This window comes from Acartia tonsa, chromosome 9 (genome assembly GCF_053477335.1).
Source record: "Acartia tonsa isolate MP-2025a chromosome 9, ASM5347733v1, whole genome shotgun sequence".
Lineage (NCBI taxonomy): Eukaryota > Metazoa > Arthropoda > Copepoda > Calanoida > Acartiidae > Acartia > Acartia tonsa.
In genome coordinates, this window is record NC_137268.1 from 48,482,359 (window position 1) to 48,503,960 (window position 21,602).

At 31.0% G+C, this 21,602-nt stretch overlaps 1 protein-coding gene and 1 long non-coding RNA gene across 2 annotated transcripts; one reads left to right on the forward strand and one right to left on the reverse strand.

The window, feature by feature from the left end:
• Positions 1 to 7,101: 7,101 nt before the first annotated feature.
• Positions 7,102 to 11,483, forward strand: LOC145327927 (uncharacterized). Its single transcript, XR_013882275.1, has 5 exons — positions 7,102 to 7,138; positions 9,016 to 9,095; positions 9,452 to 10,412; positions 10,857 to 10,877; positions 11,429 to 11,483. It is a non-coding gene; the product is annotated as an uncharacterized LOC145327927 (long non-coding RNA).
• Positions 11,484 to 12,311: 828 nt separating this feature from the next.
• LOC145327599 (uncharacterized) lies at positions 12,312 to 19,532 on the reverse strand. Its single transcript, XM_080171138.1, has 9 exons — positions 19,322 to 19,532; positions 18,518 to 18,592; positions 16,957 to 17,024; positions 16,676 to 16,730; positions 16,036 to 16,080; positions 15,678 to 15,731; positions 15,348 to 15,396; positions 14,702 to 15,046; positions 12,312 to 12,439 (listed from the first exon to the last, which is right to left on the reverse strand). Exons 1-9 carry the CDS (start codon positions 19,514 to 19,516, stop codon positions 12,312 to 12,314), a joined length of 1,014 nt encoding a protein of 337 aa, XP_080027264.1. The 5' UTR covers positions 19,517 to 19,532.
• Positions 19,533 to 21,602: the final 2,070 nt, after the last annotated feature.

The window sequence follows — 21,602 nt, forward strand, 5'->3', positions numbered from 1 at the left end:
ATAGGAACTGAGATAATAAGGGGGGGCGTTGAACGCCCCCCCCCCCCCGACTGATTAAGGTGCGGCTAGGGGCCCGACTGTAAAGGGTTAAGCTTTTCTTACATGTCTACATAACGTATTAAAATTTCATGAAGATCCGCCGCCGTTTTCCCGCCGACCGCCGACTGCGGCGGCTGGCAGCTGCCAAGTACAGCTGCGGCCGCTGAAATTTATATTTTGATATTTCTAATGTAAAATTTACATAAAAATAAACATTTTCTGGGAAAAAATTTTTCTTCTAGCTTCAAAAATAAGAAAATTACAGCCGTTTGAAATTTTTGAATAAAAAAAGACCTAAAAGGTTGTTAAATAAAAGGGTGAAGGAAGCGAAAATTGACTTTGACTTATAAAAGGTCGGAAATTCATTATCAAACAGGGGACTTGCACAAAAAAATTTAGCCCTCTAGCTCTAATAGGAACGCCCCCCCCCCCCGACCGATTAAGGTGCGGCAAGGGGCCCGACTGTAAAGGGATATGCACTCATATGCTTGTATCTATTTTTTAAGCATTATCCATTAATTATCATACTTTTATTAGCATCCACATTCCAAATGGCATTTATCAAATGAAGAATTTAATTGTTAGGTTAGGTTTGATTTTGTGCGTACAAATTTAATAGTACAATTTTTATACATAAAATATCAAGCTTTTTAATGGTTATCTTTCAATTACTACAGTTTTTTAGTAAAGCTTAGAGACAATTTAGACTTTTTTCATAAAAAAGTGATATATTATTTATTATTCATTGGTTGAAAATGATATACCAAATAGTTATTTTTGGATAGATAACCTATTTAGGATCATAATTTAAATAATGTTAAATGATATTAGTTAGGAATTGTTATAGTAGTTAGTGTTTCTTTTATGATTCATATATTGGAATTATGTATTTGAATTCATAAGCTTTAAACTATTTTTTTGTCTGAGCACAACTTTTCTGATTACCATCTTTTTTTGCACCTACATAGGATTTAATTAATGGACTTAATTAGGTAAGTTTGAAAATATCAATTATAATTAGTTATGGTTTTTGATTGTTAGATAGGCATTAATGCAGTTGGGAAATTGAGTGGAGAAAATTCCAGAAATAACCAGTTTTACATAAAATGTTATGGTATTGTTATGGTTATTGTCAAATTACTAATATTTTTCAGTAAAGCTAAAAGAAATTTTAAACTCTGTACTTTGCAGAATCATATTTTCTTATTATTAATTGTATGTTGTAATTTTTAAAAAGTATTAAAAGTTATATTGTTAATAATTTACAAAATAGTTATTTGTAGATAGTTGAGATATTATCAATCATAATAACAATAGGAAATAAGATGTTTAGTTAGGGTCTATCATGGTAATGTTGAATATCAAGAAATGACATATTCATAGATGTTCTTACTTTTTATTTCTGTAACATTGTAACTATCTGTTTAAGCATAATTCAATGATTACCATCTTTTTATTAGCAAACACACAGGATTTAATTTAATAAACTTAAATAATTAAATTAGAAAAGGTTAGACTTTAGTTAGGTTAGGTTTTTGGTAGTTCGGTTAGTTCAGGCATTGATGCAGTTAGGAAGTTTAATCCTGTGTATTTGCATAAATAGGTGAATATATTTTTTCAATAAAAATGAAATGAGTGTTTTCTTAAAATTTTGTAAACAAATGCATTTTTAATACTCATTTTATGTATGCTGTAATCATTAGGAATTTCAATTATTTCTGTGTAAATTCAAAACTTAGATATTGTACAGTTAATTTATATATGATAGATTTCTGTATAAATAATTTTAATTAAAATAAGAAAAGAAAAAAATTCACAATTTATATAAGTTTTGAAATATTTGTAATAAAAAAATAATTTATATGTAATTAATGTTGTTTTTTTAATAAATCAAGAAAAAACAAACAAAAGCTTTGGTAATATCAATTATACAAACTGAATTTAATACAAAGTTAGGTTTTTTGTCTGTAATAAAGAAAGGCCTATTTATTGTCAAGATATTTTTCAAATAATAATAATACAAATATTTGGCCAATTTAGTTCTATGTTTTAGTGCTGTTTATCTAGACAGGTTGAAATTTACCATAGATAACTGTAACCCAGTACCGAAAACACACATAAGTAAAAAAAAGTACAATTGGTAAATAACTAAATTTGCTATAACACTTCTAAAGGAAGCCTGCAAGAAATACACTGCTCTAACTGTTGAAAACTGCTACAAGTAGACCCAATACCCAGTTTTAATAACAAATGTTTTTCATGATATTAAAAAATAACTAAATTTGCTATAACACTTCTAAAGGAAGCCTGCAAGAAATACACTGCTCTAACTGTTGAAAACTGCTACAAGTAGACCCAATACCCAGTTTTAATAACATATGTTTTTCATGATATTAAAAAATAACTAAATTTGCTATAACACTTCTAAAGGAAGCCTGCAAGAAATACACTGCTCTAACTGTTGAAAACTGCTACAAGTAGACCCAATACCCAGTTTTAATAACATATGTTTTTCATGATATTAATGATTAAATTATGTTTCCCAGAAGGCAAATTTAAAACTTATTTTCAGCAAAAAGTTAGGTTGCCTGTAACTGAAAAAATATTTACAGTATAGTCAAAATAGGAGAGGAATAGTTCCTTTGCTTGATAGGTACTTTTTAGTTATTTAGATATCATAATTCATAATTCGATTCATCTTTTTATTTCCTCTTACAACTTTTGTATTAGAAATATGATATTATGTATGATCATATTCCTATAAACTACTATTTCTGTTGTATAACAGTATGTTCACTGCTTTGCCTGACCAAGATACTCTGCTGTAACAAAACTTTGAATATATAATAACCTTGAAGGGACATTCTTATATTGGATTAAACTGTTTTTAACATATTTTTGAACTACAGAGCTAAAAATACGAAAAGGCCCCCAAATAACTTCTCTGGGGTTTTTTATTTTATTTTTAACTATAGATTGAGAAAGTTTTTACAGATAATTAGGATTTCTTAAAATTAGGAGTATCCATAAAAAGAAAAGTCCCCTCCAAAATTTGTTTTACTTTTGTAAATTCCCCTTTAAACAAATTTAAATTCTTTAGGACAAGCCTGACATGTCTAAATTTCTAAGATAAAATCAACTATCTAAAGAGTTTCTTTTTATTAGTTTATTTAAAAATGATTGTAATTATTACATGGTCATGAGGTTATTAAACATAATGCATTTGATAATATCTTATTGTTAATAGTGGCAATGTGTTAAGTTTTGATCTTGCTATCTGCCAGGGATCTAAAGTGATAAGACAGTGGACAATAAATTGATTTACATCCCCATTTATGATACACAAAATTAAACCTTATGCAGATTACAATTAGTGGTTGAAACCTTTGGACACTCAACTTGATGAACCAACAAATTAAAATCCTATGAAAGTCACCGAGGTTGTTACGACAATGAATAAGAAAACATTATTATGAGACTTTGGGGACTAGTGTAATAAACATTCCAATGTTTCCTTCCTCCCTCCCTGGGTTTCTGCACTAATTAGTAGGGTTGGGCCGGATACTTTTTTGGCCGGATACCGGATACCGGATATCCGGCTGATTTCAAATGCCGGATATCCGGTAATCGGCCGGATATCCGGCCAACGCCGGATATCCGGCAAATATCCGGTTATCCGGCCAAATTACCGGATATCCGGCCGGATAACCGGCCAAATTACCAGATATTAAAGAAGTAAAAAAAAATTTCTTCAGAAATCTTATATAAATTTACATAAAGTTAAACTTATTCAGAAAAAATGTTCTTCTAGCTTCAATAATAAGAAAATTATAGCCATTTAAGATTTTAAAAAGCAGAGATTTTTGGTGTAAAGTATAAAAAATTAAAGAGCCGGATATCCGGCCGGATAGTTTCAATATCCGGTATCCGGCCGGATATTGAAAATGGCCGGATATCCGGCCGGATATCCGGCCACACCGGATATCCGGCCCAACCCTACTAATTAGCCATGAAAATGATCAAATTAGTAGCAAGTCTTCTCTATAATTCACTTTGTCTGTCATTGAGTCTGTCAGTCAGTCTGTAAAGTTATTGGGAAAATGTGATTTTCTCGGCTTCTATGAATAATAGACAGCTGAAATTTTTTGTGAATATTAGGGCGGGTTCATATCGAAATTAGACAAAGAGGGGATGTGCAACAGATAAAACTAACTTAAATAAAATTTCTGACCGAAAAAGAATTTTAAAAAATTGATATCTAAATTGCGACCACTTAAAAATGTATTTCATTAATAAAAAAAATATGCAAAGACGACACTCAAGTCATCTCTACTTATTATCTCAGTTTCTATTAGTGCAAGAGGGCTAAATATTTTTGTGCATTGCCCCAGTTATATAATACATTTCCGACTATAAGTCAGTCAAAGTCATATTTCGCTTCCTTACCCTTTATTTACCAACCTTTTACCAACGACCAGACATACAATTGTATAGCTATTTGTCAATGATAGTAAAAAAATTATTGAATGAGAATGATGGCTTCATGGAGCTCCCAGGAAAGGCCTTGAGGAGTAGAATCAGGAACTTTTGTCCGTTTCAAAATATCTCATTCCTAGCCTTAGAAATGACCAAAAAAACACCATTTTTAAAGGTTTATTGAGAATTGTCCAATTTGTAGAGATTTTTTGAGATTTTCTCAGGCTAGAAACGAGATATTTTGAAACGGTCAAAAGTTCCTGATTCTATTCTTCAATTCCTTTCCTGAGAGCACCATGAAGCTATAGTTTTGATTCAATAAATTTTCGACACCCATTTACAAATGGCTATACAATTGAACGTCTGGTCGTCAGCGGTTTTAAGACTTAGGATAAATTTTAAATCATCCAGAGGTGCATTATACTCATAAAAATCGTTTGCAGATCCCCGCTTTGGTCTCAGAAAAAAATGTTCAAAATCGACCCACCCTAGTGAATATACCTATGACAATTGCACTTGCAAACTATACATTGTTTTGTCTGTCTGTCTGTTGGTCATGCATCAAAAGAAGCAAACGTTTCTTATAAGGTTTCATGATTTTCTATCTATTTTCATTCAACCAAACATCTGCTCTATAACTCACCCTGTTTATTTAATCATTCAATGATTTTTTTTAGCTTTGCTACTTATGGATGTTGTCATTCTTGTTTTTGCTTTAAATTTGAATATCATTTTAGACAGATCTAAAACAGTTAGTGTAAGAGGGGACTAAATTACAAAATGTACCCAAAATTTTATATAATTGTTTTCTTTCGTTAGCTCAAAAACTTTGGGCGCTTAAAATGAATTGTTATTGGTTGTTTAAAACAAATAGTGTCCAAACTTGTCAACTGTGGTAAATATCCTGTATAATAATCTACCGTTTCCCTGTTTATCTCCTGCTGTGTTCCAGCTTCTCACCCGCCAGCCAAGCCATATCTTCCTCTCAGTCCCACACTAAGGCTAGTTCAGTGGATAGTTAGACTTTGCCACAGCAGAACCTTCTTGCCGCAAAGTTGCTGCAGCTGTGGATTACGTGGATCATACACAACTGCCCTTTCAATCTCTATTTTCCTCGTGCCAGAGCTCAAGTCGCCGTAGTGCAGGACTGCCGCTCTACATCATTCACCTTTGATCTCTAGTTATTATTATTATTCTTATGCTAATGTTCTGTTGTAAATATTAACTAGTTCTTTAACTAAACTGATTGTTTTAATTGTAAGAAGCAACGGCTTCTCTATAATCCTCCGTCCGTCCGATTATACGTCACGAACAAACATTTTATTATGAAAAATGGATAATTTCTTTATCTTCATAGGAGATATACATAAATTTATCGTCCTTTTTCCTATGCCAGATCACAACTTATACTAAAAATTAACAAGGATGACAACATCAATAAAAGCGAAGCTCTAAAACAGTACGACAATCAGACATTAACACTTGTATAGTGTCAGCACTGAACAATCAGAATATAAAGGTATAAGAGTCTAAGCAAAATTGTAAGTTTTATGTTTATGGACATACTTACATTTTTAGGATTTAATTATAGAGTTGCAACTTGCTTAGCTTATAATGTTATACTTTGTTAATTAGATCACATAAAAATTTGCTGTTAATAAAGTAAAAAAAATCAACATGTTTAAAATGGTTGTATGGACATTCTGGTTATGATTATAGAGTGCTACGCTTTCTAAATCGTACCTAATTACTATAGGAATCACCATGCAAAATTTGAAATCTATAGGACAATTCTAACATGCCTAAATTAATGAAAAAGCTATCTGTTACGGACGGACGGACTAACCCTAATTTTAGAAAAGCCTTGCTTTTAAATTATCTTGAAATGTCATTAAAAGTATATTTTTTTTAGATATTTATATATTGCATAAATATATTGCATATTACATAATGTTCATCATGTTATCTTTAATACTGGCCATGATAATATCAACAACATGTTCACAAGATGATGTTCAGTCAAGAATTAAATTCTTCCCCGGGGGGTCTCAGCCCAACTCCCATGTTGTACAGCGAGCTGTGTGTACACCACCCTACTGTACACAACCAGGAGGCATAGAAAACTAGAATAGTTATTTATCGCATTAATTTAAAAACAACTTTCTGTGCATATTAAAATAAAAAAAATAATAAAACTATAACCAGTGTGTTAGCCCGGAGGGTCCGAGGGTCCACACTAACAAATTGGTATTATTATTATGTTTTTTTTTTATTTTAATTTGCAAGGAAAATTGTGTATAATATGATGCTGTACATGTTATTTTTAATATGGCTAAGAAACGGTTCTAATACAGCTGATATCAATCAGTTTTGAAGGAATACTGGACATTTTTTAGAAAGGATGATATTTTCATGATGACTAATTTATCACATTACCTTTTCCCTCTTAATTTAAAAAGGGAAAAAAATTACTACCTTATTTTCAACTTATTTTTGATGATCTACTTAAATTTTTTATGCTTCTATGCTCAGCCCAGCAAAACCAACAAAATTGGTACTATTGGTATCTCTGGAATTTATATAATCAGAATAAAGGAAAACAGATGCAGTGAGCTATGCACAGGTTAATGTTTTTAGTCAAAGTAATAAGGTGTGTGTGTGTGTGTCCTTTAAACTGTTTTTATCCTATTTTTGAAAGGTATATCAAAAATATACTCTAACACCTGTAGAATCGAACTGCAGGGCTAAAAAATGAGAATAATAGCCCACATCGATTTTTTTCAGGATTTTAAAGTTTATTTTTAACTATGGATTAGGTAAATTTTACTGAATCATTTTCTTTTTTGGTAAAATTCTTGCTTCAAAGCATTTTTCTTCATAATATGATAAAAAGATAATGTTGGTAAAAAAAACACTTTTGATTTTTTATTTATAATTACTAATTAAAAGTGAAAGATGTGGGATATATGTATATTTGAATTAACATTAAAAACTATGAGAATTCAGCATTAACCAATGACAAAGCTAGAAATCTTTAAATTTTAAATTGTAGTGTTTTCACAAAAAGACTTATTTCCAATATAATAGAATAACTTTTATTTAATTTAAATGAAAAGAATGAAAACTATACACAATAAAGATACATACTTTTTAACAATATTTTAAAAAATAAGTTTGAATAATCTTATTTTATATCATATTTGTAAATGTGATAAAGATAAATTTGTTGTATTGCATAAACATTTATTTACGTTTTTAAAGATTTAGCCCTCTACAGACAACTTTTATGTGTTTTAATGTATAATAGACATGAAACATTTTTATGATATATTGTAAAGAATTAATTTTTAATTAGTTTTGATAGATAAAATCGAAAGACCTAACTGTATACTAGCATACAATAGTTATGAAGCAAGACACTTTAAAAGCTGATTATTTTACCCACAAAGGAAAGAAACATCACGATTTAGTAAAATTTATTTGATACATAGTAAAAAATAAAGTTTAAAATCCTAATAAAAATTTATATGGGTAATTGTTCTCATTTTTGGCTTTGCAGTATGATTCTACAGGTGTCAGAGTATATTTTTGATATACCTTTCAAAAATAGGTTAAAAACAGTTTCACATCATAAAAAAACCTTTACTATGGAATCTATATAATCGGAATGAAAAAGTAAAACAGATGATATGAGCTAAGCACAGGATAATGTTTTCAGTCTAAGTAATAGGATGTGTGTATATTCATTAAAATCTCAGAAACCTTTACTATGGAATCTATATAATCAGAATAACAAAGTAAATAGATGGACCCCAAATTGTGATTTTTCTATTGTTTAGCGAAAATTATGCTAAAATTTTCATATTTTCACAACTCTTTATTTAATACCTATATTTGCAACAACATTTAGTACACGTAAATGTTCAATTTTTAACAATTACAAAAATTCCCCCCCTCTCAGGTTGGTTCAAATCAGTGACATAAGAGTAATGTAACCAACATTCTTTAGTTGAGCTATGAGGGATTTAGGTGAAAATGATATTCCATTATCACTTTGAAACCATGATTAAAACCAATTTTTTAGCCCTAAGATGCAAAAGGTTTTTAAATCTGTGGAAAGCTTGATGTGATAAATAAAAATCTTAATTTTCATATTTTAGATTGGTGATACGTTTATCAAATGTGAGGACTGTAACAATTTTTGTGATGTTAGATCCAGGAATCTTGTAATAATTCCCAGAAAGCAATATTCACCAGCAATATTTATATTTTAGATTGATTATCAGATAATCAAAAGTGAGAACTTTTGTAATGCTAGATGCAATAATTCCAGGAACCAGGAAGCAATCGTCACCAGCAATATTTCAACATCATCATATTTAGATTGACGATCAGATAGTTAAAAGTGACGATTGTTACAACTTTTGTAATGCTAGGAACCTTGTAATGATCCCAGAAAACAATCATCACCAGCAACATTTCACAATCTTTATATTTTAGATTAATGACCAGATAATCAAGTGCGAGGATTGTGATAATTTTTGTGAAGTTGACACTTGGGACAAATCTAGAAAAGTCAGGTAGAAGCATGCATAATTACTCTATTGCTATTTGTTTGGTGCTTTCCCACAAAGTGCCTAGCAAGAACAGGCTCACAATCACCTATCTTTAAAATAAACTGAAAATAAGGGAGGAGGTGAAAGTTTATTTTCTTTATTCCAAACCCATATCCTGCAAGCCCATACCTGCAGTGTCCTAAACCTGTAGGGCTACCCTGAAGTCCTTCTCAATGAAACATAAACTAAAAAACTATTCACCCTAATGTTCAACTTACTTCAAAATAAGAGTGGAGCGTTCTGTGTTTGAATAAGCCTTTTTAGGGAAACCACACTTATTTTATAATTAATATATAGTGATAATATTCTTTTAATTTTAGTTTGATAAGAGTTGGAACTGACTTATTCTACATCAACCCATTCCCTAACCCTAGGAACAATGGCTATATTTTTCCCTTGCAAAGCTACTCTATAATTTAAGGATGTCTGATTGTTTGTCACTTAAAGTGATTTTCTCTGCTTCTATCCAATGATAATATAAGTATAATGATTACATCCAACATTTAATTATAAAAGATTACCATTTCTATTGGGGGTGGTATCTGTGAATAAATGTAGAACACATTTACATTGTGAGAAATTCTTGCATACCCAGATAAATGTTTCTTGCAGCTTGTTAATGTATTAATTCTTGATGAGTGTAACTCCCGGCAAGGTCTGAAATGACCTACAGACAAAGGGCAGTCAATGAAAAGCTGCACAAATGTTGCCAATAGGAACAAAGGACCTGAGAATCCGCTGCATAAAACTGTAAATTGGCTGGATGCAGAGAAAAATTGTAACGAGGCAATTTGGGATATCTTAAGTGACAAAACTTCAATTCTTAAGTGTCAATTCTTCAGGCACACTAATCGATTAAGCCCACTGTATAGATTAAATAAAAAAGTGATATGATTTGGATTTAAATGATTTTTTATATCCCCCACATAAGGTTTGCTTGAAGTGTGAATTTTTCCCCCTCACACCTCCTTTGGTTGTATTAGGGAGTGTTGGTACACCCTTGTAAAGGGGGGTGTAGAATGTTATGGGTTAATGGACACCTAGGCGTGTACCAAAAAACAATTGATTTTTCCAGGGGGTGGATACATCCCCCATGTGCAGTGCATTCCTCTAAATATTTGTAAGACCCAAGAAAGATGTACAAAATTGGATCCTTAATTACCCCAAGCATAGATAAATTTTGTTTATTTATAAATTACTCACAATATCCTCTTTAAAAAACTAGTATTTTCATTCTCATTTGGCTTCTATACACTCTGATAAGGAATGGAAGGAATTAAGGTAAAGCAATTATAAATTTTAATTAGCTAAGCTTTTCTATATTAAGGGCCTTATGTCTGTCTGTACATAACAGACAGCTCTTTCTTATTGTTAATTCAGTCATGTCAGAATTGATTTCACTCCTTGCATGATAAGGATTCCTTTAATATTTAGGTACTACTCTAGCAACTTTTTTAAGGTGTTGTAGTGGTTAACTGACTATGCTGCAGTTAAGCAATTTTAAGTTCAATTCTCCTCACAGGCTTTAAACTTGAATGACAATTTAATTCGCAATGTGTTAAAATACTATAACACAACCTTCTCTGTGATGCCTCTGGGTTTACAGGAGTAGGGATAATTGTTGGAAGTTAGGACTCCAACTTTAATGATATCCTAATTAAATGCATTTCTGATCTATTGAGGAAAATTTTTTTTTTACTATGAATAAAATGTATTTATTTTCAGGGAAGCACAAAAGAAAGCACAGTAAGTGAATTCTCTATAACAAAATAGAACAATGTTTAAGTCTGTATGAAGCTTAAGATCACAGTTACCACTGAACCAAATAGGCTATACTCTTCAAGGAATAAATTAGTCCTGTAGTGGTTTCAATCCCAAAAAACAAAGCCTCTAGAGGATAGAGGCTAAGCAACTACAATTTTATTAAGCTTAGTATTAAAGAAACTTTTGCTTTTTCTTTTAACTCAGAAAAACAGCAGAAAAGGAGGGGAAATTAGACAATAAGTTATCCATACTTTTAACCCTTAATCATTATCTACAGAAGGAATTAAAGAAGCTAGATGTATTATTATATTCAGGAAGGCTTAGTATCAATCCAGGAAAGGTTTAGGGCTTTTTTTTATATAGGCTAGTGATAATTAAATTTAAGCCCTGTCTGTCTGTGTGTACCAAAGGTTCTCACTAACCACTGAACCAAAATGGTTTTCCATTTCAGTATTCCTTATAGGTAGGTTAAGACTATTTTAGAGGAGAAATCTCCCCTAGAAAAAAAGGCCTTCATAAAATAAAATTTATAGGTCCAGAGCAGGCCAATCTTCATTTGGAGCACGTTACTTCTATGGAGCAAAGAGGTTAGATAGACATTTTTATGTCTGTAAATACTTCTATTAGAGTGACAGGATGGCTGTATATCTATGTATCTGTAGCTAAAAATATTGCTAACTACTGGAAGCTTTTTTAGGTTCAGGAAAGGAAACTATTTTGGGGGAGGTTTTTTTTACTTTTTTACCTCTATTTACTTTTTCTTTTAAAAACTAAAATGGAATGAGGATGGTCGACTTTTCTCATCCTTAAAAGTTAATAGGTGCCTCCGGGGGAGTAGCTGTTAGAATCTTAATATCAATATATGGGTACAGTCCCTTTCATGACAATGCCTTTTAAGGTATGTTTCATTATATTTTCACAGTAGCTTTTCTCTTATTTCTAAGGAGCCTAATTGCTTAACCCTATGGCGCAATCACCTTAACATAACCTTATCAAAAGCTACTATCAAAGTACACTAAAATGCCCTTTAAGAGGCATTGTCACAAAAGGGACTATACCCCAATAAATTTAATGTTTAAAAAGGAATAAATATGAATGGGCTTGGGTTGATGGAAGCCCAATGGACTGGCCTATTGACTGGGGATATGGTAAGTATGCTTAAATTTTACATCCCTCAGTCTGTTATTCTGTCTGTCTGTCAGCAATGCTGACATGACATAACATGTGATTAGATTGATAGTGTAATGACTGATTAGTAGATGACAGGCTAAGTTTGCTGATTTTATAGTTTGCTTATGTGTCATAATAACTATTTGTCTATCTTTATGTCTGTTTGTCTGTTAATATGTGTCTAAGTTTGTTATGTATGCCAGCAACAAAAAAACACCTATTGGTGTATCTCATTCTCTAGAGGTACTAATGTGGTATGGAAGGACTGGTCGGTAGGGTAGCTGTGCTGCTAGTATACCAAGTGTTCCTAGTCAAAGCTGAATGCAAACCCTTTATGATCTTGCACACCTGCAGTGTGGGTTCGAGTCCCCATGCTGCAATAACACCAAAATAAGGAATATAGCTTAGCATTACCAACAACCAAACTTTTGATTAAAGTTACTCTAATACTTTTTTAATTTAGATGTAATTAATCTGGACAGAAAAGAATCAGTTATTGAATATTTTGTCAACTTTGATGGAGTTCAAAATAAAGGAATACATATTTATGGTTATGATATATTAGATTGCACACACTTTATCTGGAAGTTCAAATTAAAATGAGTTATGTTTATGTTAGCAGTGAGAGAGGAAATAATGATAACCAAATTCAAAAAATAACCTCCTAAATTTGTAGTAAGTTGTAGTTATTTATTGCATTGTATTTAAAACAGCTTTCTGCGGATATTTTTGAGATATTATTCTTACATAAAAATGTACATTTCTGACCAGGAGGATTTTGGCCTATGCGAAAAATGAATAGACTTGCATCCTATGTTTGTATGATTAGTTGTCATACCAAATGATTCAGTCACTAGCCTTCTAGGGCTTTCCTCAACCCTCACCTAACCTAACAATTAAAAATTATAGATAGAAATCCTATATTTTTTGATTTAGATATCATACCAATTAATGTAGAACCAGCCCTTTTGAGTTATTAATAACCCTTGTTAACCTAACCAAACAATAAAGATTTACAGATAAAAATCGTATATTAGAAGACTTAAATGTCATACCGATAGATTTAGTAACATGCCCTTTTGGCCTCTCAATAACCCTTGTTAACCTAACCTAACAATAAAAATCTGCAGATAGGCATCCTATATTTTTAGATTTAAATGTCATACCAAATATTTTAGTAACCTGCCCTGTGGGCCTCTCAATAACCTATATTCTTAGATTTAAATATCATACCAATTAATGTAGTACCTGCCCCTTTGGGTTATTAATAACCCTTGTTAACCTAACCTAACAATAACTGATATAAATCCTATATTCAAAGTCTTAAATGACATACCGATAGATTTAGTAACCATCCCTGTTGGCCTCTCAATAACCCTCATTTAACCTAACCAAAAAATAAAAATTCACAGATAGATATTCTATATTTTTAGGATTAGTTATCATACCAAATGATTTGGTAGTCATTAGCTATTTGGAGCTTTCCTCAGCCCTTACTTAACCTAGCCTAACAATACAAGTTTATAAAAATAAATCCTATATTTTTAGATTTAAATATCATACTAATTGTAACTTGCCCTGTTTGGCTCTCAATAACCCTTGTTTAACTAACCTAAAAATAAATATTTACAGATAGACATCCTTTATAGTTTATATGCATATAAATATATTTAAGCTTTGTAAATTTTATTATATATTTCATTGATTAATTAAATATATGTAATATGATATGTTTTAAAACATGCAAAGAATACTGGGAAAACAGGGAAAATATGAAATATTGTTCGTTAATATTTATTATAGCAAATTTAGACTATTTTAAAAATATTTTCAAGATTTTGTCATTGGTTCTTTTTAAAGGAAAAATTTTTAAAAAGACAATTATAATAAAGAAATATTGTTGCTGTACAGTTTTAATTTACAGTTTTTATAAAATGAAACATTCCTATTCACTGTATAATATTAAAACTACAAAATAATAGTTGAAGAAGTGTTTTATATTTTAAAGAAAAAATAGTTTTTACTAGGAAAAATTGTTTATTTATTTTATGTAATAAAATTGAAATTTAATTGGAAAATATTCTGTAACTTTTGCTCAGTGATGAGGGAGGACAATTGATACTAGTAATAATCTTTAATTGCCCTATCCTTCTACCCCTGAGATATCTTACATCTAATGACATAAAAATGTTTAAATAAGAATAATTATATTTAGGTAAAAAACCCTAGTTCCTCCACTTACTAAGTTTACATACAAAATATAATATTCATAAGAAATAATTATTAAATATATATACATGTTAATAAACAAGTGAAGACTGTAAGGGAAGGTACAGATTCCAACACCCTGCTAGTACTGTATTAGCTCAGTTATTAACATTGTAGGATTTATATAGAACTGGGTGGTCAAACTTCAATGATATTAATGCTAATAATTGTTTTTTATAACTAAGCCATTAGATGTGATAATCATACTTTGTCTAGTGCTTGCTAACTAATTATAAACAACAATTATCTACTAATATTTTTCTATTTGTGAAGTGATTATAATTAGTTGCTGCCACAATATCTGTAACGACACCAGGGTGTGTTTTCAAGATAATAAACATAGTATGAACCACAATTAGTGACTTTACCTTCATTTGAGCCATAACAATCATTAGCATTACCCTTATATTTACTCAAATCAAAGCAAATCTTGATATCCGCACTATCCCCAGGTTTATCTGGTAGTGTGGAATTTGACCAACCAGTTATGTGTGTCCCACAATGTTCATAACCTGGAGGTGACTGAGCTAACTTTGCTCCAGCTGGGTGTTGGAATCTATACCATCCTGTTCCCTTCCACCCTGGACTAATTATACCATATGCAGCGTTAGTATGATCACAATATCCTTCACTATTAGAAAAAAACTTTTTATATGTTCCAATTCTTCTATCAGCTTCATCTAAAGGCAGGTAGGTGTCACACTCCGGTCTTCCTAAATAATATTACTGTATTATTTTAAATAATTGTCTTTATATATATTTATCAATGAACTATGTTGGAAGGGCTGTGTACGACCCCAACCCCACCACCCCCTGGTCACCTGGAAAAGGTTATATACATTGTGAGGAAGGATAAGCTTTAGAGAAGGCAATGTTTTCAATCTTCATCCATATAAAATTTTAACCCTGAGATGTTCATTTTGAAACCTTTAAAATCCACATATGTGAAATTACTATTGTGTATTTTCAATATTACTCTGCATGTTTAATAACAATACATTAAAATTATCTCACTAAGTACAGCTTGTTCAACTTGCATTTCTTTGACAGTCATCTCAAGATCCTAATAATATCAATGTTAAATTATGATTCAAGAATTTGTTTTTAACATTTTGATATAACAAAATAAACTTTATTTTGGAAATTTTCAATACCTAATGCAAATATTTAATATATTATTTTAAATAATTAATTTTTAAAATACAGATACATGGATACTATATGCAAAAAAAAGATTTTCTCATGAAAATATCAATTTAACCAAACAGCTTAAAAATTCAAAGTATAAATGCTGACACTGTAGTTCCAGAAACATAAGATTAAACAAAAATAATTTGTCTGTACCTGGTGTTTAGTATTCATGTTCTCCATTTCTTTCTTTAGTTTCTCTATCTCAATCTAATCAAAGAAAAAACAAAATCTACTACATGTCAATGCAATCATATAAGTTTACTTAAAATGATGTAATGTAATGATTATGTTATTTTCAGTTATTTGTTTAAAAAGAATATCTTGAGATACCTCTCCATCCCTTATTTTAAAAATAAATTTGAAATAGTCTTCATGATGGCCTATACTTGTAGTGACCTAATCCTGCTGGGCTTCACTTACTCAATCTTACCTAACCTAACCTAGCTTGAGGCAACAATTAACACCAGAAAAACTAAGCCCTAATCAGAATATATTAGATAGTCCTAATTACCTTGTGATTTATTTCAATAAACTCTTTTGATCTGTTGAATTCCATCTAAATAGATATAATTATCAAAACTACAACTTCAATATATATATACTAGCGCCTACACCCCAAGAGACCTCTATGGGCAGATTTTAAAAAAACAATGTTTAAAAAATTTGTGGGGGTTATTTTTTAGATTTTAGATTTTTTTCTTAGGGAGGTGATTTTTTTCTAGGGGAGATTTCTCTTGGTGGTACCCTCCCCAAAAAAAATTAAACCTTCAAGGGAACTATGAGAGCTACCTATTAAGGAGAAACCGATCAGTTCAAGGGTTAGTGAGATCCTTCAGTACAAACAAACAGACAGACAGACAAACATCCTTTTACTTTATTATAAGGATTGTGTAAAATTTTATTATTTTAGCTGATAAAGTTTTAAAGTTAACAAGAAAGGATATGAAATATTGTGTTAAAAAAACTTATTATATAAAATAGATAGGATGTCTATTTTTCTATATTTTAATATAAAAGTGTATCCTATTAATATAAGAAAGGTTTTCAGTTCTCTTTTGAAATAAGTACCTTTAATCTCCCAAGATAAATCATCCCAAATTAAATTACTTAAAAAAATACCTAGTCAATAAAGAATAATGATTTAGTGATACCTGCATTTTTAGTTGATTTTTACACAGGACACCAAAACTTGTTAGATAACTGTGACTGAAATAAATTGACATTATGAAAAAATGCAAAGGGAGGGAAATGAGGTGTTCAATTCCATCCCCCCCCCTCTTCAAATATGAGCCATGATTTTAAAAAATTCTCCAACAAAATTTCAGCCTCAAATTCAATAATAAATTACACAAAGGATATGCAAACAAAGGGTTGATTGTCTGGTTATAAGTGATAAAAAGTAATAACAGTGCTAATAAGATAAATGACTCACTAGAATGGTGTATCATTGGATATATCCATGCAATGTGGTAATGATAAGTATCTGGTCAAGCAATGGCTCTAAAACAATTAGATAATATAAATATGTAGAAATTAAAATAAATCAAAGAATTGGCATCTAGCCTAGCCTAATCTTAGTGACATGAAGGTTGTAGTACTTTTTCTTGGTAGAGTCCTTCCAAATAGCCTAAAACCCTTTCCTGGACCAAAACTAAACTCTTTTTAAACTGTGGTACAATGAGACGAGTGTTCTTAACCCTTACAGATCAGGCCCCTATTCCCACCTTAATAGATCGGGGGGGGGGTCATATTGACCCCCCCTCTATCTCGGCTTCTGTTACAGATAAAGACGTAAAATTTTTTTCTGGTGGTTCATGTGTATTTTTAGAGAAAATTACTTTTTCTAGTCATAGCAGTCAGGCCGCTCCTTAGCCGCTTTTTAGCGGCCAGCCGCTAAATTTTAAAACAGCTGTAGAGCGGCCAATTTTGCAGCTAGGATCACCAAATTTTAGGACGAACTTTTATTTTTCATAACAAAAAAATTACTTTTTCTGATCATCGCAAAAAAACGGCAAATAACGGAAACCGCCATTTTCGGCGGTTACGGCGGTAAAACGGCGGTTGGCGGCGCCAATTAATAGTTTTATCTGTTTATTATTGCTCAAGGATTTACCAAAAAAATTTATAGGTCTCTAGCTGTAATAGAAGCCACGATATTCATGATATATGTCTGTAGTAAAAGCCGGACAAAAATCGGTCAGGGTGCGGTCAAACGGTCATAACACCACTTGATATCTAAGTATTCACCAAAAAAATTTTAGGTTTCTACCTTATAAACAAAGTCATAATGTAGAAATTAAGATTTATTTAGAATTTTTTTTAAATTTTGGTGCTACCCAACCGACTTTGACCGGACACCACGACCGACACAGACCAGATATCCTAATAAAATCAACTCTTGCCGACGTATAATTACTAAACTTAAAAAGTCATGAAGTCACAAGTCTCTATCTTACCTACCAAAAAAATGACATTGAAAAAATAGAGGGGGGGGGGTCAATATGACCCCCCCCCCCCCCCCGATCTGTAAGGGTTAAGACCTTATAAGACATATAGATTACTTTAGTACATAGGATTGGATTATATATTTTTTAAATAAAAGAAATATGAAATTTAGTAGCTTCCATTTATACCATATATATATATATATATATATCAATGGACTATTTTACTTTCTGTCTGCTATATTCTAAACTAACTCAGCTAGTTAGCAGGGCATTGATGCGCTAGTACCCAAAGTCAGTCAGAACCTGCTGAATTTGTGCACATTCCCTTTAAGCCAGTACCCAAAGTGTGAAACTTGAATATTCAATCCACTGTCCCCTCCCTTACTCCCTGGTTTTTAGCCCATAATGTCTTAAACTATTTACTTAATTCAATAAAATAAGCACAAACAATATATTATAACAAAAGTTTTTTTTTGTAATCAGTATACAATATAATGCGTATTTGTTATAATATGATTAGTGTTAAAGTTGATATTTTATATTTACCTGACATGCAATTTCAGTCTCTGGTAATTCAATATCTGGCATGAAGTGGAAAAGGCTGCATTCCAAGGAATCATACTAAAATAAATAGTGTTTTAAATTTGCCGCATTTTATAATTGTCATAGATTTTTACCTAATCAATCAACAGAATCATGTTTATAAGAGGCATTTTTTGGTGCTTAGAAGAGGACAGAAAATTTTAAAATAAAAAAAGGGGCTAGTTCTTCTTGTAAGTAGGTTAGGTGGGTCATGTGAAGGAAACAAAGTTGCGGGTTACATCTTATTTTCACATAAATTTTGAAAGCTTATTTTGGGTTGTTGCCCTGTAGGGTTAGAGCCCCCGCAGGGGCTAGAAATAGGAGAAAAACTGTTGTGAAAATATAATAAAACCAGCAACTTTGTTTCCTTCACATGATCCGATTGAGTTATCAAGGGTCCCCCAACCCCAAACTGATTCAAGTGCAGAAAGAGGTCTGTCTTTTAAGGGTTCAGGTAATTCATAAAGCCAAGTATAACAAAAATATTATCTTAACTTTTTTGCTTTTTATTTAGAATAGCTAGTCGGTGTTTTAGTACGTAATAGATGTAAAATGGTCCATAGAATATAAATATGCAATCAGTTTTTTTGTAGACCTCTTATTTTTGAAGTAATTTAAGTTTTTTTTTTTAAATAATTATGTTAGTTATAAGGTACTAAAACGCAACAAAATAAAAAAATTAAATTCCCAGTATGAACAAAAATGGCAAGATCTTTAATTTGAGACTTTACTTTTTAAATTTTAAAAAAGTTAAGACACCTTCTTTACCTTAAATGTATAAGCTATACACTTTACATTTTCCACACAATGTAGAAAGCACTCTTCATTGGATTGAGTGTTAATAACTGGTGGACCATTCTGTGGTGGTAGGTGGAGATAGGTCTTGTTTACCATCTCTGGAAAACATTCCCCATACCCATGCACCATGTAAACATTTACAAGAATGAGAACAAATATTTTCATTTTTTAGCAAATCATAAAATCTGAAATTAAATATCATAAATATGTACATATCGTCTACTATTTAATCTCAAATTATTATTATTTCCTTAATTTGTAAAGCCTCTAAATATGAAAAATACTATTTTTTAATTTAGTTAATGTGGGAATGGAGTCAAAGTATCTTTTTTTTATTTAAAACTTATGTTCATTTATAACAAACTTATGTTTATCTAGTCTGTTGTTGTATGTGTGTCAGCAATTTTACAAAAAAAAATTAAAAATAACTTATAAAATCTGTTTAACTTGACTTCCAAATATGATAATCCTTACCGACTTCCCAAAATAATCATTGCCTAACAACAAATTGTATATGTATAGTGTACAAAAATATTCTTGAATTATTATCAATAATAAAATTACACAAAAAAAGACAGAATTATGATAATAACAAAAGTAAATTTTAGTTATTGTTATAGTAATTACCCCGGAAATATTTTCATAACAAGGATGACAACATCCTTAAAAGTGAAGCTCTGAAATTGAACGAACATTAACACTTGTAGAGTGTCACAATTGAATAAGCAGATAATTATTACATAAGTATAACCAAAATTGTCAGCGGCCTATGCTACCCCTGTGGAGTTAAAAGGGCTTGCTACTTTTTATAAACAAAATTGTAAGTAAATTTTATGCAAAACTGCATATATACATTAGGGCGGGTCGATTTGCAATCTTTTTTGGATTTTCACATTAGTAGACATTGGCAGGGGTTACTGAGCCAATATAAAACCCTGTGAAACTTGAAGGTTTTTTTTTAATTCAAAAACAACGGTCGCGCGGGGGGTATAAAAAATGCCCATCCTCTTATAAAACCAAAATTGAAGTTCCTTCAAACACAGGCATGTTGCATATCAAAATGATCGCATTGAAATGCTGATTACGAATCTGAAAATCGTTTTGAAAAAATATTGCTCCTGGTTCGAATAAGATCTCATTAAGTCCTAAAAACAGCTGATCTAGTCAAAATTGATTATTTTGGCAGGTTTTTTGAAAATCATTTCAGACTGAATCAATATTTTTCAAAACGGTTTTCAGATCTGTAATCAGCATTACAATGCGGTCATTTTGATATGCAACTTGCCTGTGTTTGAAGGAATTTCAATTTTTGGTTTTATAAGTTAGTGGGCGTTTTTTATACCCCCATCGCGCCCGTTGTTTTTGGATTAAAAAACCTCTTTCAAGTTTCACAGGGTTTTATATAGGCCCAATAACCCCTGCCAATGTCTATTAAAGTAAAATTCAAAAATCGACCCACCGTTATATACATAATACTATATAAGGACATAATTACATTTTTAGGACTTGATTTGATTATAGAGATGCTTCACTTATAACATTGTACCTTGATATAATAGGAATCAGTATACTAAAAATCAGATGAATCGAATAATTCTAACATACAAATATTTGATGTCAAAAAAGTATAACAACAACATGTTTAAAATGGACATACGGAATTTTTGTAATGACTATAGAGTTGCTACGCTTTCTAAATTGTACCTTACTACTACAGGAATCACCATGCAAAGTTTGAAATTGATAGGGTAATTCTAACATGCCTAAATTAATGAAAACTGTGACGGACTGACCCTAATTATAGAAAAGCTTCCATCTTTATTATGATTTATTTATTATTACTGAAAAACAAGTTTTCCGATGCTTTCCCCACAAAATTCCTGTGGAGCATTGAAACCTTCCCACCTCTTTAAAATAATTAAAAATTAAAGAGTGAGAAGGTGGTTTATTTTCTAATTTTACAAATAATCTAATACATTTTCTCGTATTCATTCGAATCCGGTGGATAGGAACCGGTTCTCATCCATACGAAAAAACTATGTCTAGCATCGTATTATATCCAGATTTCTACGAATATAGAAATGTACAATCACAAGATTAAAACTAGTTTTTTTAGCCGGTGCCTTCGGCACCACGGGGCTAAAAAAACTAGTTTTAATCTTATAATTGTACATTCTATATCCGCGGAAAGCCGTTTATAATACGATACGAGAAATAACTATTAAATTACAATAATTTCATTTATAGTTAT

Coding starts and splice junctions, on each gene's coding strand:
- LOC145327599 (XM_080171138.1), bottom strand. CDS start 19,516: ATGAAAATATTTGTTCTCATTCTTGTAAATGTTTACATGGTGCATGGG. Junction 17,025..18,517: donor AGACTGAAATTGCATGTCAG/GTAAATATAAAA, acceptor TAATTGTTTTAG/AGCCATTGCTTGACCAGATA. Junction 15,397..15,677: donor ACATGAATACTAAACACCAG/GTACAGACAAAT, acceptor TGATATTATTAG/GATCTTGAGATGACTGTCAA.